General features: G+C 42.1%; 1 protein-coding gene across 6 annotated transcripts in view; it reads right to left on the reverse strand.

Moving 5' to 3' along the window:
* Positions 1-279: 279 nt before the first annotated feature.
* UNC5D (unc-5 netrin receptor D) overlaps positions 280-24,346 on the reverse strand; it is a 547,698-nt gene continuing 523,631 nt past the window's right edge. For all 6 annotated transcript variants that reach the window (XM_042983507.1, XM_042983506.1, XM_042983509.1 and 3 more), the window contains 3 exons: positions 19,813-19,977; positions 13,921-14,099; positions 280-842 (listed from right to left, as the gene is read on the reverse strand). In XM_042983507.1, coding sequence (XP_042839441.1) covers positions 638-842; positions 13,921-14,099; positions 19,813-19,977 — 549 coding nt within the window. In that variant the 3' untranslated portion in view covers positions 280-637. The remainder of the gene's footprint in view (positions 843-13,920; positions 14,100-19,812; positions 19,978-24,346) is intronic.

Consider the following 24,346-nt stretch of genomic DNA (forward strand, 5'->3'; position numbering starts at 1 on the left):
GGTCTATCTTACCTTCTGGTCTTGTTTCCACTAAGTGGCTAGGATAAATGGGGAACTGGTGCTGGTGTGATGTACTCAGATTCTAAATTCTAAATGCCCTCCTCGACGTTATTGAAGTCCTACAAATAAATGGGTTGGCAACCCCGTTTCACTTCTAAAAGCCAACGTTACAATGATTGCTGACATCACAGATGCCAGTTGGTAGAGAACCCTGACAATCTGGTACCAGAATCAGCTGGCCCTTTGGGGCACATCATTAAAAACCTGTTTCAAAACATGCACTATTCAATCTCTGCCTTCCCAGCTTTATTGTAGCTCATCTTTTTCCACAGTTCCTTTTATCTAGCTGTGCCCTCACTTTTATTCTCGCCACTCCAAATCTGAGAAAGTTCATAAAGTGTTAACCCGAGTGTGGATTCAGACGAGACAGTAGAGCCCTCTTATATTTAAGAGAGCTTGTACTTCTCCCTATTAACATATTACACCTATATAAAATGCAGTTTCTTCAACCAGGGATTCTCACTGAGTGTAAATGAAGGCTGAATTCCCCAAGTGCCACTGGGCCGAAAGCTGCCTCTTTCCCATTTAAAGCAAATGTCCCGAAGCTGGCCGTCACTGTCTCATGAACGATAGTGGACTAGAGTCCATTTTGCCTGCTGTAGTTGAAGTCGGCTTCATCGAGTTGGGATTCTGTAATGTTTGAGAGTTTCGTGTGTGTCCGCCCAATCTCTTCAAGGGCACAGGCCAGGGAGTCAAGATCACCATCGTGCTGATGACGAGCTTCCCACAGGTTCAAAATGACAGCGGATGGACTACTTTGTGTAGCAAAATAAGATAAATTCCTAGACAGATTTGAAGAAACAAAAAGAATAACAAAAAATGAAAATAGAAATAAAGGAACAAATAAAAATCACTATAAGGGAATTAAAAATGAATTGCAATGGATATTACTACAATAGGAATAGGAGGCTCCACTATGGCAGGTCTGGAGGCACTGAACCTGAAAGCTCAACTGTGGAATGTTGCCAATGACCTTCTTATCTCCCAGGTCCTCACCTCCCTGGACGGGTGTGTGTGTGTGTGTGAGTGTGTGCGTGCGTGTGTGTTTCCCTCTTGACCACCTGCTTGAAAAAGTTCGTCCATTAACTTACACAATGACATAACTCATTCCTATTTTCCAAAATATCTGACCCCTTTATCTCTTGGTAAACAGAGGACTGTCAAGGTTTTATCTTTGATTTCTTCTTTCCTTCCAAGGTGAGCTCGTATACTAAGTGGAGTAGTTATCAACTCCAAGCAGACAGTGTTTAAATTGTCACCTCCAATCTTACAGGTTAATGTCAGCTAGTTACAGATCTCCAAATGACCTTGAGAGTGCCTGGATTAGCTATCTCTCCACCTCCTCAAACTCAATGCATCAGAAATTGGTATCCTCTCCATGCCTCCGAATTGGGCCCCTTTTAAACTATAACAGGTATCCTGGTAATTACAAATGTCCTTCTAATCTCTCACACCGGGACATTTATTTTTGACTCTTCCCTTTATATTGTTGCTTTCTTTTTGACATACACATCAGCTCACACTTCCTCTACATTCATGCTATGTATATGTAATTGACGCTCTATCATTTTTTGCCTGAATCACAGCAAAATCCTTGTAGATCTTTATGCCTGTAAAGTTTCTAATATATCCTGCATTCTATTTTTTCAATGATCAGGTATTACTCTCCTTGTTTTCGATGCCTTCCTCTGTCTGGCCCCACCTAGGTATGGCAATATATATTTTTATTCAATCTTCCTTTGCCCTCTGAGCCATTAATACTGACTTAGGTAATACTTTGCTTCTTGCAATCGATTCTCTCCATTTGGAATACCCACTTCCTGTCTTTACTCTCTGTTTATCAAAATCTTACACCCCTGCAATGCCTGGTTCACTTCTCTACTCTGCTCAAAATGCTTTATTTCTTCTCTGAATTCTGTCACTGTGCTTAAATTTTCATATGAACAAAGTGCTGATATATTTCATGTGAGTTTTGACTACCCAGCATGATTACGGACACCTGAAGAGAGAGGATCATAGCTGATAATCTTCTGATTCTGTAACAGTCCTTATCCTAATATGATGACAGGTGTTTACTCAATATCCATTGTCTGAGTAATTGATTGCTATGAGCTTTTTCCAGGTGACAAGAGATCTCCAGTGAAAACAAATGGTAACCTTTTGGACAATGACTTTGCTATGGTGAAGACTAAGACAACACAAAAGATTAAAGGTCACAGTTTTTCGTAGGCACTTTTACAGCACAGGTAGAAATGTCACCTCTGGAGAAATTTTGATAAGTTGAACAGATTTTTGAGAGTCAACCACGAATTGCCCGTCTTGAGGATGGCACAATTTTCTATCACCACATTCAGCATATAATCACAAAGTGGACTCATGTAGCTAAGAGCACTTGGAAGAGAAGACCAGCTTTTAAGGGCACATTACCATTTACAAGCACCACACACACATCCAGTAATTCCGAGTGAATAAAGGGCTACTCAAAGATCTTAAGGGACTGCTTAAAGCTAGTTGGTTGCCACGTGGCATTATTTTATCAGGGTGCTATATATACTTTCTACTACATCTGAATCCTTAATTGAGAAAGGGAGAAGGCCAGCTTAAAACTATTCTCTCTGGTTTCTTCTTCAAATATAGTTATTTCTGCACGAATAGAAATGGCAAACCAAACCCTGTGTGGGTAGTTAAAGGGATCCCAGTTCCTCTTAAGAACTTTGTTTTGAATACTGTCCCTTCTACCTGGTCATGGGCCAGTGTTTGCAGAGAAAGCTGCCATATCTCCAGGTCTGGAAGTAAATTGGTACACCCCTTCCAACATTCAGGCAGAACATGAACTGGAGTTCTAGCGGAGAAGAAGGCAAACTGAGAGACTAGGTGTGAGTGAACTCTTGTGCGGGCTTGTGTGACAAACTCTTCCCATGTCCTTTTTGAGACTGATGACCACAAACATACACTTGTTTCCGGAACGGGTAAATTTCTCTCCAATGTTGTTTCAAAAAGAGAAAGAACAGCAAGAACAACAACAAAAGGACAGATTTTTTATCATTCTATTGAGGGCTTATAGTTTGTAGTTTCCCTTGAAAAACAATGGACCAGTGTCCTGTGGGACAGACTAGAATCTTGTGATCCTATCACCCCCAAATTAAGCTTTATTCGATACCAGGGGTTGACCAATGTTTCTGTAAATACCAGATGGTAAATCTTTTTGACTTTAGGGGCCACACATGGTCCCTAAAGCAGCTACCCGACTTTACTATGGTGGTGTGAAAGCAGCCACAGACAATACATATGAATGAGCATGGCTGTGTTGCAATAAAACTTTTTCGAGAGACCCTAAAATGTGAATGTCCTGCAGTTTTCACATATCACACAATATTCCTCTTCTTCTGATTTTTAAAAAAATTTTTTCCTGACCATTTCAAAATCCTGAAACCATTCTAGCTCCTGGGCTATAGGCAAGCAGGTGGTGGGCCAAATTTGGCCGTTAGGCCATAGTGCTGATCCCTGTCCTATGTTTCACACCATAAGCTAGATTTCCAGTAGCTCTTTGAGAGAAGATGGGACTGAAGTTTTTGTTTTGTGCTGCATTTGAAAATAAGCATCCAGAATGCCAAAGTCATTGAAACCACAAGTCACACATCCTGCCTCAAGCACTTTGAGAGCTTTGTGCTCAGTAAATGTTCAGGGACCTTTGACATTTTAAGACCTGCCAGGAAGACCCGGCTATAAAAATGCAATAATGAAATTTTGGGAGAGGCATGCAGAATGTGTTTTGGAGGTTGGGATAAATCTTTGTCCTAAAACAATATTAAAAATTTCCATGGATCTGTGGTGGGGGTGGGAGTGGGAAGGTGTTCTACCTGCCTAGAGGACGAGGGGCAGAGCTGGAGAAGGACTCCTGCCGGCCATTTTGTTCTCACATGTCCTGATTTGTAGGGTAGGCATTTCCCGGTCTACACCGGGAACAGTTAGTATATAAAAGACCCTAAAGTCCCAATGCAGTAGGCTGTTTCTCAAAGATAGGCGGGTTATTTTAACTATTTACATATGTGCAAACGCACTGTTTTTTTTTTTTTTCCGTTTGTTTTGTTTTGAAAGTTGGTATACCATGCATCTATTGGGTTTTTTCCATACTGCCCTTTTGCAATTATTCGGATCCCAGTCTGTGTGACCCATTTGTCTTCATAATGGTGGTACATTTGGACACCAGTAGGTAAATTCACACACAATTCAGGGAATAATATTAATACCAGAGAACAGAGCTCATAGCAACAGTTGGTATTAAGTAATTTTGTGAGTGTCTTTGAAACCAGAATATTTAGCAAAAGTAGTAAAGTGGTAGCCCTGAATTTAGGTGGATGCCTCAAAATAAAACAATGTTTCTACTTTCTCTTTGAAAACTGTTTACAGAAGTGAACGTTTATTATGCTGGTCTCAGATGTTTCCAATTGTTACTTTTTTATGCTCTGAACTTTGGGTGACCTTTTGTGGTAGCCTTTTTGAATTTTGATAGACTGAGGTAATTTTGAAAAAAAATTAAAAAAAAATTTTTTTTGTGGTGTCCTAAAGATGCTGCATACTATGCAGGTGAGATTACTCTCTAAATTTTAGGAATTTACTTTAGAATCTTTCTATGTCTTCAGGTCAGTTCATTTGTCCTAAGCCTTGTAGATTCAATGACTTTATCTTTTCTGTTGTAACTCCCACCGAAAAGAGCAGAGAGAAACTATAAAAAACTCATGCTGAGACAGCCGGATAAGTTTATCCATGTAAGTTCATTGAGTAGTAATGGCTTATGAAATTCAATTTTGTTTTGTTGAGCCTATATGCCTACTATTTACCTGAGTTCCTGGTTGGTGGGGGGCAGTTAGTTTATTACCATGATTAATTTCATCTTTCTAAGACTTTGCTGTTCCCATCCCTTATCCCCAATTAGAATCCCATGCTTTATGTGGAAGCCAGGAGAGAATTGGGAGCATGAATCTATCTTAGCAATTTCACTAGCTAGACACAGGCCGACCCATAGTGATTGATGTATATAGTCAAAAACTGAATTTTTACACAGAATCCCAGTTTTCAAAACACATCTTCAAACTCATGACCATGTTAAACTAATAATGGAAATTAGGTTAAATTTGAGGATTTCTGGAAATAGTGACTCGTGCCTTCTGTTTTCTTCTTTTGGGGAAGATTTAAGGGCCCCTGCTAAAATTCTGCCCTCCAATGTCTTTATATACTATTATAACTTGGGCTAGTTTTTTGAAAAGGAAAAGTGGCTAGGCATCCACTTGGTATGAATTTAGAGAATAAATAAAAGTACTTGAAAGCAGCATTCAAATGTAAATGTCTTTGGGAATAGTAACCTCTAAATCTTCAATCAGTTAGCAAAGAGATAACAGTAATAGAGGGAGGTGAGGGTCTGAGGCTCAATCTTAGCCCTGGGGAAACGCACTGAAGGGCAAACTGTACTGATGCTGGGGTTGGCCTGGCTCGGTGTTCTTCTGTCTGTGTGTGGCCCTTTCATTCTGAACTGCAGATGACAAACTTTCAGTTTCTCAGAATCCTGCTACCATGGGGCCGATCTACCTATCTGCAAGCTGTAAGCTCTTCTTGTGAATGGATTTCCTACTGAAATATAGTTGGGGACCACATTAGAGCTGCTGCCACTTAATGTCTTTAGCACAGAAGACATCTCATACCAGGTGCATGCCGTAAATGCATTCAGAATTTAGGATTTCACCCAACACCTTTTTAAGCAGAAGGGGGCAAATGCACCTGTAACAAGAGGGCACCAAATATGTTTATATTCTACAAACTTGCCATTTACACCTAAGTCAACTGAAGGTTTTTAGCTTTTAAAAAGCCTATTTTAAAAATATCGGGGTGCCTGGATGGCTCAGTCGGTTAAATGCCCAACTCTTGGTTTCGGCTCAGGTCATGATCTCATGGTTCATGGGTTCGGGCCCCACGTTGGGTTCTCTGCTGATGGTATGGAGCCTGCTTGGGATTCTCTCTCTCTCCCTTTCTCTCCACCCCTGCAACTCCCCCCTGCCCCGCACTCGCTTGCTCACTCTCTCTCAAAAGAAATAAACTTAAAAAAAAAAAAAAAACCTTTAAAAATAAATCTATCTTCTTTCCAAGTGGGCTTGTAGTACAAAAAGTGAAAACTAAGTTAAGCTGCCTATAATAAATTGGGAGCCATCATTACAGGAACAGCGTAGAATCCTACTGCTAGTGACAAGGAGGGAATTGGAACACAGTCCTAATGAAAAAATATTAATAACAATGCTATCATCCTAATTGTCTCATTTAATGAAAGCCTCTTATGTGACCAAAACCAACCCTCCATATGGTTCTTTCAATGCAAATAGCAAAGCCATTCACACTGAACAGCAGTAATTGGGCACCACACAAGCATTTGTCTCATCTATCGAGCTCTCATCCCCAAACTTCAGCCTCAGTGGGTACTCAACAAACAGCAAAGCAGCTTTCAGGATAAAGCAGGTGGGTGTTTCCTTTTCCAAGAATAAGTAAAAGATGGACGCCATGATGAAACCTCTGTCTATTGCCCCCTGTGCCTTCAAAAAAAAGGGAAATTGTCATGGGAAACCCACGAGGACAGGATACAGGCAATTAAAACCAACAAACCAACATGCTGAGTTCCACTCTGTCTTGCCCTCAGGCTGGTGCATCAATTCTTTTAGGGCCATTAATCTGATGATGAAATTCTGAAATTCCTCTTGGGGTTTCCTTCTGCCAGTTCTGTTACCTGGTTCTTGAAGGGGGAATGGCAAGGATCTTTCTTCCCTTCTTTGCCAAACATTTAAAGACCTGGAGCTCTCGGGGCCACCAGTGAGCTGCCCAACGAGAATCAGGGCAGTTGCAGACCCTGGTTTTGATTCTCCAGTTTCATTCCTGACAGGATGAAATTGTCTATGACAGTGTGTCATGTTTGGAAGTGAAAGGCCATGAAAACTACCAAATCAAATTTCTAGTTTTCTTTACATTGGGATATATCAAGGAAAAATGGGTCTCATTTAAACTGATTTTCCGCACTCGATAACCCTGAGCCATTTTAAGCATCCTGAGGGTGAAGGAGAATGACCACCATTTGTTTCGAGAGGAAAGACCACTGCGCTAATGCCGGATGAGGGAAGAGTGAAATATTTACACTTCTCTCTTTATGGTAATACTCAATATGTGTTTCGATGACGCCTCACAAATCATTGAAAAGAAACAGTTAATCCCTAAAGGATACTCTAATGAATTGGGTTAAAATTCTTTGTAGAATTTAATTTTCTCAAATGATGAAAACATCATCTTCAGGCATACTGATGCTGCCAAGCTTTTTCAGTGCTGTTTGAGACCGCTCTTATGAACTGGATTATTGAGGCTATAAAGGGGCCTTGGCATGGTCATCTTTTCTGAAAACTCTATTAGCATAAAGCAGGAGAGCCTATTCCTTCAGGGCACCAGCACAAACTTGCCACTTGCCTAAGAAGGAATGCAATGCCCTTATCACCAACCCCTGGGGCTAGAGGGAGCATGGCTTTGGTTCTCTGGAAGGGACCTGAGAAGCTTCTTTTCCATATTGCCTTTAGGATGAACACCTGCCACTTATAAACCATATACAGCTTATTCATGGCTACACTGGTCCCAGGTTGTCTGCTTCAGCTTCATATTAGTGGGTATCTTCATGAGTCATTGACCTCCGTGGAATGAAGCCCAAACATCCACCACTTTGCTGTGTTGGGTCCTTCTGGCTTCACTGTAAGGGCTATTCACATTTCAGACCCTGCAGAAGTCTTCTGGGCCAGAATCAGAAAAGTCTGATTTGGCTCACCATCTCTTGCCTCCAAGGACCTGTGTAATGCTATCCCCCTATATATTCACTTTCCTTGGAAGAGTCCTACAGGTGATTTTTTTGGAAATGACAGCCTCACATCCATTTATTTTCATTATTTTTAAATTTTTTTTTGAGAGAGAGAGCATGCACACAAGGGAGGGGCAGAGGGACACAGAGAATCTCAGGCTCCATGCTCAGTGCAGAACCTGATGCTGGGCTCGATCTCATGACCGTGAGACCATAACCTGAGTGGGTCTCAAGAGGTGGGTACTTAACCGACTGAGCCACCCAGGCGCCCCTCACATCCATTTTTATTACTCGAAGGTCACGATGTGTTTGCTGGCCTCTAGCCTGCAGAACCAAGAAAGCTGAGTTTGGTTTCATCAAGGTAAATCCCAAACCACAGGAATGAGAACATCTAGTCTCAGTGGTCACTGCGTGGCCATCCTCAGTGGCCTGCCTGTGAAGCAGGCATCCCATATGGATTTTGTTCTCTTCTCCCCTCACCCCAAGTGGCAGCTGGCACTGTGACCGTTCTACTTGTAGTGAATTCTCGACAGTTATTTCAAGATAGATTAGGAAGCTGCTTTGCGACCTTCGTCTGTCCTTTTTCACTGCCCTCTGGCCATTTCACTGTTCCTGTGCGTCCAATTAAACGAGTGGACAGAGGAATAAAAGGAGATGACCTCAATATGAGAAGATTCTGTTTCTCATTAGATGTCCTGGTGGAAAAACTAGTTATACAGCACTGCTTATCAGCCATGAGGTTTGAGGAATTTCATTTGCTCACAATTGCTACACCGTCACCCATGAACGTTAACATTCCAGATGAACTATTCTAACCTCTGCATGAGAAATATGTTTTAGTTGACCCTTGAGAAATGTGGGGAGTTGGTCGCCCCCCCCCACAGTCGAAAATCCAGTATAACTTTTGACTCCCCTAAAACTCAACTACCAATAGCCTATGGTAGACGAGAAGCCTTACTGATAACATATAAACAGTGAGTTAACACATACTTTGAATGTTAACGTTCATTAGATTATTCTTATAATGAAGTCAGCTAGAGAAAAGAAAACGTTATTAAGAAAATCCTAAGGAAGAGAAAATACATTCATAGCGCTAGACTGTATTTACTGAAAAAAATCCTATATAAGCAGGCCTGCGCAGTTCAAGGGTTCAACTGTGTTGTTCAAGATTCAGCTGTGTACTACTATGAAAAACCGTTAATAAGGTGTAATTATGTGCTTCTCTCCATCTTAGCACCCTTTCTTCCATCTCGCCTGCCTCCCCTCCGCTCACACTCTCGTGTCTCCTGCACTTTATCCAGCATCTGTTCCCATAGCAACATGGTCAAGCTGGCTATGTTTTCACAAGAGTTTCTGGATATGAAAATCATGAGGCCTTAAAGACGAATGATCTAATGGTAGAATTTCAGCTACTGTGGCAGAGCTGAGGGAAAAGACAGGAATCCTCCCTCACATCAGCCGTGCAAACTGTCTTCCTTTGAGACCCATTCTTATTCCTGTCAAGTCTGTTCATTAGGAAGGAAGTTTTTGAGGTCAAGTATAGTTAGTATCCGATGAAGAAGTTCATGTCCTTCATTCAAGGAAGGATTACTGAGTTTCCCCTAAGTAGAGAGTATGGTCTTGGTGGGTTTAACTGTAACTTATAAAAAAAAAAAAAAAAAAAAAAGTGTCGTTACAGGGGTATCTGGGTGGCTCAGTCGGTTGAGCATCTGATTTTGGTTCAGGTCATGATGTCATGGTTCGTGGGTTTGAGCCCCACGCAGAGCCTGCTTCGGATTCTCTGTCTCCCTCTCCCTCTCTCTCTGCCCCTCCCCCACTTGTGTATGCTCTTGCTCACTGTCTAATATTTTTAAAAAAAATTTTTAAAAAGCGTTGTGACAATACAAAGTGCTACTGAAGTTTAGACACAGGAGGATACTTCTGGCTGAAGCAGCTAGTTTCCGTTCCTAATCTGTTCGGCATCTGTTCAGCGATTCTGCCCACCGTCTACTTCCTTTCCTGTGACCAATTCTCCATTTCGCCGCGCTACCCACCTAGCAATCCCAGGGGGCCAAGAGCCCTGAAGCACAGGGTTACTGCAGCTGAACGTAGAGAACAAATGTGCCACCTCAGCTTTGAAATGCAGCGAGTATGGACCCTGAGTAATCGTCAAAGTTTGCTCACAGAATCTGTAATTGCAACTTTTATCTCTGACATTCTTTGCTCGGCGGTGTGGCTTATTTAGCGTGATCCGTATGCCAGGCAAGTCGCAAGGCCACCTGTGTTGCTGCCTCATAGCACACACTACTGACATTTCTCCCATTCTCGGCGATTGCTAAGCCTTTCGCTTTATATTCCCAGTCTTCCCCCCCACCCCCCATTCAGATCAAAGTAGAAACTTGTTTGGCAAAAAGGCAGATTATCATCAGTGACATTTGCATTTTAGCAAAAGGAGGGTACAAGAGCATTTTCACTGGCAATAAAATAAAAGCGAATGTCTCCCTCCCCTCCCTTTGAAAACTTTTCTTTCATGATTTGAGGGCGACTGCTTTGCTAGCTTTTCAATACTTCTGGAAGTTGAAAGGAGGGGGAGAGTCAGGTAAAAAGTGCTGTCACAAGATCAAGGACGGTGAATTCTCGAACAGAAAGTCTGTGTGCTATGGGACAGCTCTCAGTAATACTGGCACATATTGACAATGTCAGATTTTTGTGTTTTAACACACTTTAATGATCAGTTCCACGCTATATTGTTTGCAACCCTAAGAGAGGCCAGTGACTTGGGATTATGCAGCAGGAAGTTGTGACAAATGACATCTGAAAATCCCGTTCCTCTCTGTCATGTAGATTTCTTCCCATGTAGGAGGAGATATATTTTTTGGTATAATAATGAAAACCTAAAAGGAACTTGACAATTTCTGCAAACTGAGAATGAGCTAATAACATGGTACAAGGTGATTTTCAGTAGTCTTTTCTTTATTCTGCTTCTGTGAATATGTTGGTGGCCTTTCTGCTGGAACCAACCAGTCTGCAGAAAAAGATTCTATGCTGTGTCTGCCCCCTCACGCTCCCCTCAAACTTGGTTGCTGAGCTGATGGAGCTGAGAAGCCTCATCTCCAGGTGTCACTCTGACTGAAGCGACAGGATCCTGTAGAAGTTTTACTAAATGAGAGCAGATTTACTTAAATAAGAGGTGAGCAAACTCCGTTAGGTTGCCTGTTTTTATAAATGAAGTTCGTTAGACAAGTCGGCCTAGCTGTGATGCACGTATTTTCTCTGGCTGATTCTCACTGCAGAAGCAGAGCCAAATGGTGCTGAGTAATTACAACAGACCCTATATGGCCTAAACTATTTGCTCTCTGGTTTTTTAACAGAATACAATTTTGCTGATTCTCAATTTAAACCATTCTCGTTCCATAGTTAGACTACTTTTGGAAGGTTAAGCTTGAGGGTAAAGAGGTAGGCAGGACATGCCATTCACTGAAGTTGAATATATTCACCAAAGAAGATGTAAAGACAGTAAATTGTATCGACCCATGCCATCCTAATTTGCTATTAGTGAAAACTGCAAAAAGTGACACTGATTGAAAACCAACCTTTTCTGGTCACCGTGTTAGAAACTTTCCATAAAGTAGGTTATTTGTATTCCTTATGTCAAGGAAATTTATTTTTTTAATGTTTATTTATTTTTGAGAGAGAGAGCGAGACAGAGTGTGAGCAGGGGAGGGTCAGAGAGAGGGAGACACAGAATCCGAAACAGGCTCCAGGCTCTGAGCGGTCAGCACGGAGCCTGACGCGGGGCTCGAACTCACGGACCGCGAGATGATGACCTGAGCTGAAGTCGGACGCCCAACTGACTGAGCCACCCAGGCACCCCTATGTCAAGGAAATTTAGGCTTTCCTGGAGAAGGGCTCTTAGGGCAAACCCAAAGCAAGGAAACAGGCACACCAAGCGTTCACATTGGATGATGCTGGACACCGGAGGGACAGTGTGCCCCTGTGCGGCCACTTCTTGCTCATTAGAGCCCAGACACAAAAGGTTGTTTACCTCAGTCTCCCATTTTGAAATGCATTTTCCCTACTGTGGAAGGGCCCAGACTGATGACTTTGGGGCACTCCCTATACCTCTCGTAGGTATCCTATAAGTGGAGAATAACATGAAATGGAACATGTGCATATTCAGCAAACGAATGACAGCATCATAGATATTTTGTGGCAATTATTTTCATGTGAATGGTGAATTAAAAGTCATCAATTCTCGGGGTGCCTGGGTGGATCAGTCGGTTAAGCATCCGACTCTTGATTTCAGCTCAGCTAGTGATTTCATGGTTCATGAGTTCGAGCCCTGCATCGGGCTCTGTGCTGACAGCACGGAGCCTGCTTGGGATTCTCTGTCTCCCTCTCTCTCTGCCTCTCCCCTCTTCGTGCTCTCTCTCCTTTTCTCAATGTAAAAAAAAAACAAACTTTAAAATTATATGTATCAAAATTAAGAAAGTAAAAATCATCAACTCTTATGTTCAGAATGGATTAGGGAATTGATATAGTTCAAACTGTATGATCTGCATTTGTAGAAAAAGGAACAGGGCTGGTAAGCGGTGTGCTTTGGCAGATTGGTACAGGTTATAGAACCAGGGATACCCTGTGGGTCCGAGGCCCACGTCCCCCCTTTTTTTTCTTTGTGAACCAAATTCTGTTCTCTGGGCTGGTTTTTCATTCTTGCCCCTGTGTTGATCAGAAAGTGAGCTTGACATAGTCATGGTGTGCATGGGTTATAAGCGCGACATCTCCTCCTTTGTCAAAATTGCTGGGAAATATTCAACCTAATTTTTTTCTTCCCTGTACATTCATACGTTTCTGTATTCTTTCATTTTCAATATATGCCTTTCAAGAATGTATCTATTCTTTCTGGGCTTGCCTGTCACTGCAAATTCCGTTTTCTTTTAGCAGCAATGCCTCCTCTCTTGATTTTCCTCTCTCAGCCTGACTGCTTTCTAGTTGGGTCCTCCCTTCTTGGATTCTGGATCCCTTTTAAACTGGGGAGTGGCACTCTATCATTTCTTGGCAAACACCTACCTCCCTTTCAGAGAAGAAAGTCAGGTAGGATGGCTGTGAAAATAAAGAACAAACCATGGAAATGACAGAGCAAGCCAAAGAGTAAGAAAGGAAGGCTTTGTCTCAAAAGAAAAAAAAAAAGTACCAGAGAAAAAGAGAAAGAAAATGGTTCTGGCAAAACTTGGTCTGTTTTCTATTCATTCTGGGGCTGGAGGGGCGGTGGGGGGAGAGAGGAGTGATGGGGGAGAGAGAGAGGTATTGCCCTCTCCCTGTTGATTATCTTTCAAGCCGAGCCAAAGCTGCCCGCCCGTCAGTGCTCGTAGAAATGGCATCACTCTTGCTCCTTCTCATCGCAACTAATAAAGCCCTACTCTCTACTGCTCTGCTCTCACCCACAAGGTTAGCACAGAGTCGAGGGTCTGGTGAAGCAGCAGGCCACATTCACGTGCCTGGGCCACCTGCTTGTTTTAAGTCCTCTGCCTTCCGATCTGGGAGCTATCATCCTCAAATGTTTAATACTGAGGCACCCGCTTTTCAGGCTGACATGTCCCCGTTAAGGGTTACGTAACACTTAAGGTGACCTGATGATGGGAGGTGTGAGAAGCTTTCTTCTTTGTTTCTAGACCACTGGTTCAAGACTGTGCTGGGATCTCCCACAAGCACCAAGAAGACAGAGTCTGTACCTCATGTGGGTGGCCCAGTTAGCCAACCTAAAGACGGGACCAGGACCAAAGTTAAGACTTTTCTATTGTGTCCCTCAAGGCAGAGTGGGTGGAAGGAAATGCCACACAGTCTCCTGTTCTTGTTCTTTCCCCACATACGAAGGCAGGCCTCACATGAAATACGACCAGAGGAATCTACAAAGATATCAGGGCCTGGAAACCGCACGGATACACCCAACCCACTTTGTTTTTCAAAACTCTCAGTGACATCCTCTTTCAGAAGTTGCCCCCAATTACCTGTTGATGCTGTTTTTCTGTGCTAACATCTGCCAGTCCTTGCCTTTGGCATTAGGGGTATCGAACGTAGCACAAATCCGCTGTCTGATGGAGTAGGGAATTTTGAAGGCTTTGGGGCCAGTCTGTGCAGGGAAAGTGCTGTCCTCTTGTGCAAAGAAAGTGATGGTTTCTCTTTCGCTCTACAAACAAAGAAAGCATGGTCAGGTCTGAAGGGAAGCATGACTGATTGACACCGTTATTTTTTTTATGAAAATCTATTAACACCATGCACAAAACGCTTGCCTATAGTGATGGGCTCTATAAAATACACTGACATGTTCCCCTTTCTTCTAAAACTGTAAATAACTTCTCTAGTAGTCTGGTGAATCACGTACTGGAGATTTACAATGTGGCTTCCAATCAGGGGAGTCATAATCATCAGCCTTCTACATCCAAAGAGATGTCAGGTGACAGCAGAATTAAACCTTTTTTCTTTTCTTTTTTTCCTTTGTCTCTCAGAGATATATCTAGAATCAGTAGGAAGAAGCCCCGAAGTGACAGATTTTAGTTCAATGTAAGGAATGACTCTTTGACAGAGCTGACCTAAGATGAACGGGCTAATCAAAGGAGCTAGCTGGGCAGGTACCTGTCACGAAAGCTACAAAGGGGAACTGATTGTATATTGATCATCTCAAAGTTTGTGTTGCCCCGTCTGAGTCGAGAAGTGTGTGATTCCATAGTAAATATTTTGGTCTTGTTTCAGCATGACATTGCTTTGGTAATACGTGGTCAGTGATGAGGTCTAGACTAGCCTGAGGACTGGTGCCGGCTGGAAAGCTTCTGCCTGCTGTCTGCCCAACCCGCTTCTGATTTAGAGCTCTCTGATGAGGATTGGTTATTTCCATACATACCAGCAATCGTATCCAACATGAGACCATGCAGACATCCAGGAGATTGCAATAGCTGCCGATAAATTTATATGAACCAACAGAATTTTAAAACCTGAAAAGTATCTAACTGAATCACGCCTGTGATTATGATGTGTTACAAGACACAAGGGATTCTACAGATGTAATTAAGGTCTCTAATCAGTTGACTACGTCCTGAGCAAGAGGTATTTTTTTCTGGGTGGGCTTGACCTAATCAGGTGGCCCTTAGAAGAGAGAAGAAGCAGCTCTTATCTGGAGGCATCTCTTCTGCTGGCCTGGAGGAAAGCAAATAGCCAGGCTGTGAAATGCCTATAGAGTGGGACATGGGGCTAGGACCTGAGGGCACCCCCTAGAAGCTGAGAGTGACCCCAGTCCAACAGCTGGCAAGAAAGTGTGTACCTCATTCCTGACAGCTTCCTGGAGGAGACATTTGGGTTGGCCTTGAAGGATGAGTAGTCACTGATTGAAAAGAAATTGAGTGGATAACTCGTTATTTTAGGCAAAATGAGTGATTCTTTTCTGATATGTTGGACGGTTATAAAATGAACCAACTCAGGCTTCTTACTGAACAAAAGAGGTTATGAGGAACATCATTTTGAATCATGGTTTGTAAAATTTCTTTTAGCCTTTAAAAATGTAAATCAAGTAAAAATAGTTTCCTTAAATTTCCTGACTGAAGGCAGGCCAATGTCCTTAAAAACGATGGTAGAAACTAGAGAGGAAAAAAAAGGGATTCTATGCAAGATAACATGGTAGCTGTCACTGGGAAAGGGCACCAAACAGTGTTAACATGTGAAAATGTGGCTTGCCAATGAAAACTGAAAACACTGTATGTGTCCATGACAAAGGACTGCAATAGAATGGGCTTTGGGGAGCTTTTATGGCCTCATTGAGTTGATCAAGCTGACCAAGCTCTGACGTTACTGTTGGCAGGGGAAAGGCCACCCTGATACATAGTCTTCAGGACAGAGATGGTTATGACTTCAAAGTGAAAACATGTTACAGAAGACTGACTCTTCAGGATTTTTTCTCTTTCCTACACTTTAATAAGTGGGCCCCCCCTTTCTCTCGTAAAGTTTCCAAATTTCAATATTTGCCATGCACAAGGATGACACTTTATGTAACATTTACGGTGCGTTCTCAAAGACATCTGGGCCACGTAATAAGAATCCTGTAGATACATCACATTTTCTGATTGTTTAAATTAAATATGCAAAGGAACAGCAGATTTCCATGCTCTGCACATCTGAGATAAGCGGCTGCTACTTGGCTAGCTGGGGAGTTGTAAATCAACGAGAAATTCCAAGTATTATGTCTATTTTGTAACAGAAAAATCATCCCCCAACCTTCCACCACTTTTGGAAGAAAGATAAGAGAATTGCTTGAAGGGAAAATTGTAAGTTCCCATATAAGTTCTTTCTCTCCCCAAAACGGTATTCTTCAATATTATTACATCAATAAGGAAGGATGTAGTAAATTACTTAGCGATTCCTTCCTTCTCTTCACGTTTAGTAAAATTATTTTGCTTCAGTCTCCAATTTTTAGATCGGTGATACTGTTGCTTTTACAGACTAATCAGTTGGTGATCATCGTTAGGTAATTCAGTGAGGTTACATTTAAAGAAAATCAACCTGCTTCTACAGATTGACCCAATAATGGGCACTCTAAAGAACAGAAAAAAAAATACATTTTCTTGATCACTGAAATAATTTTTAAGTCTGAGAATGGCATGAATGATTATATTCATGTGGAAAGCCATTTACATGAGAGGCATGGAAGAATATGATGGATATGAGGCTGAACACTAAGAACCACAGGCCTTCAAAGAGGATAATCATTGCGCTGATTTAGATATTTAAAATAAATATTTTACAGATAATGATACACGTGTATATGTATCTCTTTTACCTCTCCTGTTAAATTACCTCCATTGTTAAACCCATGAAACAGACACTAGGACATCCATTAAAGTTAGGAAGGAGCTGAGGGCCCTGTGCTTAAACATGCAGGGATTTGTTTTGGGGGATGAAGGGCAGATAATTAAAAAAAAAAAATTCAGGTATCTACTGAAAGCTTCAAAATATTTATTTATTTATTATTGTTAATATTGATATTTTTAATCAACAAAACCCTAGTTACTAGTTTCTTAAAAGCACCTAATCACTAGCTTATTAAAAGCACCTTTGGCCTAGAGGTTATAAAATATGCAATTTCACACTTGATCTATTATTCCCACCTCCCCGATCGATAGAGGGTCATGTCTAGAATGTATCTTGTCTCCACCGTAGGTAATCCCGATTTTGTAGCACTTTATGTATCTTCTTTTTTTCTGGGATCATCTGTCACAAAAATCCAAGACATTTTTAGGGAGAAGGGGATGCTTTGTATTCAACTGGATCTATTACCAGACGTATGCTTCTGCCAAGAGTGAAACAATTCTAGGGTTGGAAGGATCATGAGTGATCGTTCGCTCAAGACCCTTCTTTGCAGGAGGACTGCCATGTGAGAAATCTATTCTGTTCTTGAAGACTTATCAAATGATCACTTATTCCATCCCATGCCATCCTTCTACAGTCTTGAGGAAAGAACCTCCCAATTTTCACCTACTTGCATACTTAGAGATAAAATTTTAATGGTGTCATTTTTGTCACTAGTGCCTAAGGCCACTAAAACAAAGGCTTACATTATGGACAAGGCCCACACTCAGGACTGCTAAATTAGACTTCCTTGACTGAGATCCTGAAGTAGTCTAGTATGGAAATCCAGGCTTTGACCTTGAAGGCCGGTATCTCCGTTGGGAACTCTGGCTCCCCATTATTCATTTTATCATCTTGGACAAGAAGGTTGACCTCTCTGAGAATGTTACATCATGTCAAATTGTGATAGTATGGTATTTAATCCACACAGAGTTAGGGTGGTTATATGTGAAAGCACATGAAATGGTACCTGAAATACAGAGGCTTTCAAAAGTTCTTAATTTTCTTCTGACACAGAAAATAACAGATTTGCCTAAGAACTATGGTTTATTACAAAGAGATGGGGATGTGCTGGGCCAAATGCAAGCAGTAACACTTGAAGTGATTAATAATGTGATCCTTCCAGGACCAAAAGGGTAATAAATCTTCTAAAAGGCATATACACAATGGATGGTGGTAGCCCAACGGTGACTAAGTATTTTTCTGAGGCTGGCCTCTTATTATCAAGAGATACTGTGATGTCGTCTTTTTCAAGGCATTGCAAAGTGATTGTAAGCTTGCGAAGCATTAGACAAGGAGATGGAGAGTAAAGGGCATGATTGTGTTTATTAGCTCACTTTCCTTCCATGCACTTTGCACTCCAAAAATTTGTTTAAGCAAGGAGCAGAGGTACCATGATGTATGGAGCCTATCACATTCCTTTTACATAAAGATTTCCTGTAATAGCAGAAGTTGGTCTGCAATATCGTGAGCGCCTTAAAGAATAAAAGCCCCTTAAAAGTGGAATTGTTTCATTGACCTGTGAATAGACGTTTAGGGCAATTTGCATCAGAGGCATCTTCATGTCCTGTCTTTTCACACTTGCTTCTGAATACGAGAAGGAAAATCTGCTTGGGCTTTCCTTTTGTGTTTATGTTAAAACTTTCCTAAAATTTTTCATTTTACTTTGAAATGTATTATGTTCAAGATGCCATGACTGTTCAAGAAAGAGATTCTAAAAATATCCTACCCTACCTTTCTGGATCTACCTTTCCTATCAAAACTGCTTTAGCACATAATGCTAATTGGCAATAATGAATGCAAATACTGTACAAACATGTCAGTTAAGACAGCTATCAATTTTGAGGTGCAATCCTTTGGAAAGCCATCCACTCTTCAGAAAACCTATTTGGGGAATTAGCAAGACTCATCTTGCATAAACAATGAATTAAAATGAGAATGGAGAGAAGTGATGATTTTGTAAGGCTACGAAATTGAGTTGTACGTATATAAAACTATTCACGCCTTTGCCAAGCCCGAATGAATAAATATATATTATGTATATATTTATACATATGTGTGTCTGTACACACACACACACACACACATATGTACATATTCTACTGCTGAACAATAGAATGTGCTCGTCTCCACTAGCCAGGGATTATCTTAAGAGTTGCTCAGAAAAGCATTCCATGTCTCCCTTCATTCTGCCTCTCAGCTACTCTCTCCCTCTCCCCTCAAATAACCATTCAGGAGGGAATGCCGGTGTCTACTCTAGAAGCCCAAGTCTACAGCCACGAAGCCATTCAGTGATTTAGGTAAATCAGAGCCATGGCAGACATCAGGTGTCTTTGTGCAAAAACTCCCGAGTGAATGCCCCCCTGACTCCCATTCTAACTCTGCCCTTCAATAGTGACACGACCTTGGACAATACCCTTTCCCTCTCTGCAGTTCCATTGCCTTACTTTGTAGAAAGAAACTTCTATCGACTCTGTCGTATGTTATAGCATCGATGAATCTAGATTTAATGGAAATGGGGCTCTGCAGAACGCTGAACCTGGAGGATGTGAGAAACTGTAAGGCAGTAGGGAACCAATCCCCTGAATATGATTTCTGGAAGACTAGAGAGAACCAGCAGAAAAACCACCCAGTGGTGACCTTGTGCTTCTTCATGGTATGTATCTGCCATAACGTACCATCAGCCAATGATAACTCTCCAGTCCAAGCCCGCAGTGGATGATTAGATTGTTTGTGGTTTTGTGTATAAAAAGCCCTGTACCAGTTCTTTCCCCAAAAGGGTCTCCACAGAGCCGAAGCTCTGACGTGTTGAGTTGTTTCGCCCATCGGGGAGCTCAGCTCACTCCTGAGCCTGAGAAAAAGTTTATTTGCCCTGGTCGGTGATGAGGATTAAGAGCGAGTGCATTTGGAAGCTCTTTTACAACCTGTGTAGCATGATTGAAACAGGCGCATTAATCTTACTGTCCTTTAGAAATGGAGTCAAGTGGTCCTGCAGACCGAAGACTCACCTCTAGGATCGATGTCTGCACTTGGAGGATCTGTTCATGGCCTTTGAGCTGCCGGATGCAGATTTTGCAGGACAGCTGGGTGGTGGTGGGTGTGTAGCGCTCCAGGGAGAAGGCACAGTGCAGGGGCTGTTGGTTACTGCACCACACGCGGGAGAACGGTACCTCCTGCGGGGAAAGGGGGGGAAGAAGAGGCGTGTGGCGAGCAGAGCCCGGCCGAGATGGCTGGCGAATAGGAGAGACTTAAGAGCGATAATTATGAGGATGATGACAGTGATTGCAGCAGAGATAATTGCCTAAGCGACTTTGGTAGAATTGTTGTAGAAATAATGTTCCAGCATATGCCAAGCAGCACAAAAAGTAATTAATGTCAATTCCAATTGATAACATTTGAATTCCAAAACCACAGCGCAAGCACTCAGATTTCATTTGGTGACACACACAATGAGAATACTATCAAAAATTAATCCTCATGTTTTTCCACTAAAAAAAAAAAAAAAGAAAAAAAAACATTCTTTAGAAGACTCCAGTGGTCTGTCCTTCTCCCTAAGCCTGGAGTAGGATGATAGCTTTTCACCTTAATGAACATTATTCTAAAGAACACACCGATCAGAACTTACCCCAACACCACAAACTCATACAACTGTATAAACAGGCCACAATACTGCTAATGTAACCAGCAAAAGAATTTCACCCAATGCCAATCACATACACACAGACACACATCCCAGAGAGGGACACAAACACACTGGGCTGCCCACAGCAATCTTGTTTGCCAACTCCTCATTCACACAATTCAATTGCCAACAATTATGTGTATAGTGCCCGCTAATGACCAGACGCTGTAGAAGATAAACGGTAAGAAACGAGGTTCATTCTCTACTGTCATGGGACCTACAGATAATTGAGTGTAGCAAAAGCAATTTTTACTAAATGAGGGGGAACATAATAAAATCTACATACACCACCCTTTCCCCCCGACCCCTTACTTGCCAGTGCTAGCCAGTGCTGCTCAGGCACGTGGCTTTACAACAATGCGAAGCAGAGGTCAGTCGTTGATATTCTTTCATCTAAAAGGTCTCTCCTTCCTACTCAAATCAAGCTGAGATTCTTGGCAATGAGTACAGGGGCCCAGCCTCTGATAACGTTCATCTCCATCTTTTTTCTTTTTCTCATCTCATGAATGTGCTTTTTACCTGCTGCTATTAATATAATTTCTTCCAATATTGACACTGACGGGTGGCAAAAGATGTCTCAAGTTTGGACGTTTGATACTCTTTAGTGTGACTGGTGATGAAGCCATCACGGATTATAAGACCAGGGGCCATGATTAAAATTCAATTTGCTCACTTTGAGGAACTGGGAGTCACTTCGTTTTTTGTGAGCTCTGATGTGCACACTGGTTCCTAATTTTCTCTGCTGGAAGTCTCATGGATCTGGATTTGGGATGCTCCCTGGGGGAACCAGCAAGGAGGGGCGGGCTTTGATTTTTGCCCACTCGAAGAGCAGAGCGCTCGCTTGGGGCAGTCTGAGAGAAGAAAGTCGCGCACTAACCCCTACCACACATCCCGGCAAGAAGCATAAGGGCTTTGTGGCTTTGTTTCCTTTGTTCTTCATCCTGAGCCAAGGGAGAGGCAGTGGGGTTTTGTCTCAAGAAGCAGAGACAAGGACTGAGAGAAGGTCCAGTTGGGGAGGCCCCCCGGCAATCTTTGGAGGAAGTAATTTTCCCAACAACATGTGAAAGTGACTTTTCACCTGCACCAAATCCCACACCAGATAAAAGAAATAATGATATGTGTTTACAAGTTCTACCATTTCTTCTTCTTGTCCAACCCAACTCTTTTCATGCTTCTCCTCCTAAGGCTTCTTCCATTTTGTAAACTGTGGGCAACCCTTACTTCGTATCTCAGCCTCCCACACTTCTGTGTCTGCTTCCTGAACTCTTCATGGTCCTGTGTGCTCACAGATGCCCACTGCCACCTCTCTGTGGAGAACTCGCAAGAGCTACGTATCTGGAATTTATCTCATTATTATCCATCACCGACATTATACTCTTCGTCACTACAAATCATTTTATTTGGCCTTTACTATCTTCAAAACTGACTATCACCGTTCACTGTCGTTATCCTTCTCCAATTTTCCTATCCCCATTAAGGATCCTCATCTCTCCTCATTAAAGCTAACTGTAGTGACCCACTCCCCAGTCTCCTGCCTTCAGTCTCTACCATACTGAGCTAATGAGGGGGTTAGGGCTTGACCGTAGAGGGAAACAGGAAGCAGCGGATTGGCGTTCTTCAGGAAATAGCATTGCAGTATCTTTTTTACCTCTAATCACGAGTGGGGGACACTAGCGTTACCAGATCGCCTGGGAATTCTGCTTTCATTACAAGAATCCTTTGCATGGGGGCCCTGTATGGCCCCCTGATGCCCGCCATATTAAACAGTCTCAAGGGCGTCCATTATCTACGGTCCCATTTCATTTTAATAGCCCTCAGATGGACTCTGCTTCAAACCAGTACACTTTTTATAGAGTTACTTTGCATGCACCGTCCCCTTTCATGAAAGTAACTATAACACGGGGCTCTGTGGTTAATAGGTGCTTTTGCCTAATTAAGAACACTAAGAAGGTTTTTGGTTTTTTAACTGAAATTTGAGTAGTTACAGCATAGTAAAAGTTGTTGGGCTTCAGGGCCAGACAGAGCTGAATTCAAGGTCCTGCTCTTAAACTGCCTCCCCCCTACCCCTGCATTTTCTGCAGTGGATTTGAACACTTGATAATGCTTACCTTCCTAAACAACAACAACGGCACTGACCATTTATTACTGAAAAGTGTCCTCTCTGGTATCATTTGCTACGTTTCTTATATTTTCTCCAGTAAACATTGCAAGAAAGGTAATACAATAATGCCCACTTGTAGAGATCATCTTTCCTCGCAGAGAGACATGAGAATCAGCACACACACAAAATCCTCTCTTTTCTCTTTACGTTCCACTGCACACAGTGAAAACATTTTAAAAACCTGATTTTAAGACTGTATCAAAAATAATATATATTTTTTTAATTGTTGGCTCGAGTAGCCACTGCTGATAGTGCTCGACAGAACATTTCAAGGTAATGGAATTAGAAGTACTGAAATTAGTGTGTTTTCAGGGCAATCATCTTTGCTTTTATTTATTTATTAAAAAAAAAAAAAACTATCAAGATGCTCACTGAGCTAAGAGGAATGCTGTCGCAAGTAATATGGGAGGACCAAGTGTAGGAAAGTTATGGGTGTTTAAAGAATTCCGGAAATGTTTTCATTTTGATTCCCATTATAATTAGGTTCCTAGCAGATGGAGAGAATGTAAATCACATCCTAGCAGGAGACAGACACTGGGTTGCCCAAGACACAAAGCATGCTGAAGAGACAGCTGCTTTTATCCTAGGGAGGTGAAAGCCTGACTTTGTGTTTTGTAGGATTAAAAAAAATAATATTGTATACTGTTTATTGCAGCTTCTGTACCCTACAGTCTGCAAGAAATAGTGGAATGTGTGATTAAGTAGCACCTAGGTCCTGCTAACCGATTGAGAGCAGAGTTATTGACCTCCTAGACAAGGTCTGCTAAATCTGTGGAGGGGACAATAGCATATCTCTCACTGGGATCAAGTCTTAAAAACCTGAGAAGAAGAGAAGGGATACTGGTATTTTTGCAGGGGGAAGACTAGAATCTTTCCTTTGGATCAAAGTCAACGGGTGCTGCTGTAACCAGCTCTCCTAAGAACTCATGTAGCCTTCCTGGAGCCCACCCAGCACAGCTGGCCCCATGGGCAATAAGGGTTGTAGTACAGTATTTCGTTAACTGTAATCCTCCAGAATCTAACCCAACAAGATTTCAAAGCTAGTTGGTCTGCCTATACACAGGGTCTCCTCACACAGCTCTGGATCCAACCTCAATTCACACTGTTCTAAAAACATTTCTCATGCAGTTGATTGATGTCCGATAGGGCAAATATTCTAGGCAGTGCATATCTCCCAGGCCTGAAAATTCTTGGTAAACTCTACCTTTCTGAGAAGAAGAAAGTAAGGTTTCTTATGAGAGTAGGCGTTGGGTACCAATTGGAATATGTCGCTTCTCAGATTCCTGGCTTGAAGTTAGAGAAAGGGGGAGAGGAAGCCCAGTGGTCTTCTGCGTGCTGAGTTGGAAGATGGCAGAAGATGACAGGGAGATTTACCAGTTGAAGGAGAGACCTATAAGTGATGTCAGGAAGAGTGAGATTTTCTGCCTCCGTAATAGCTCTTGGTTAGTTCCCATCCACTAAGCCCTAATGAAAAGCCATTCTCTATCATCCATGCCAAGTTTGTCAGTACACATCATGTTCTACATGAGGTTCAAGCAGGATGAACACACACCCTCCCCAAAGTGCTGGCATCTGATGCCTGGAGCAAACACAGCATGGCCGTTAAGACCAGCACAATATGTATTCACATAAGCAAGGGGATTTCAGTGATGACGGCAGGGGCAAGAAAACTGGAGGCTGAGGTGGTGAGGGGGGAGAA

The sequence above is a fragment of the Panthera tigris genome, chromosome B1, assembly GCF_018350195.1.
Source record: "Panthera tigris isolate Pti1 chromosome B1, P.tigris_Pti1_mat1.1, whole genome shotgun sequence".
NCBI classification, from domain to species: domain Eukaryota; kingdom Metazoa; phylum Chordata; class Mammalia; order Carnivora; family Felidae; genus Panthera; species Panthera tigris.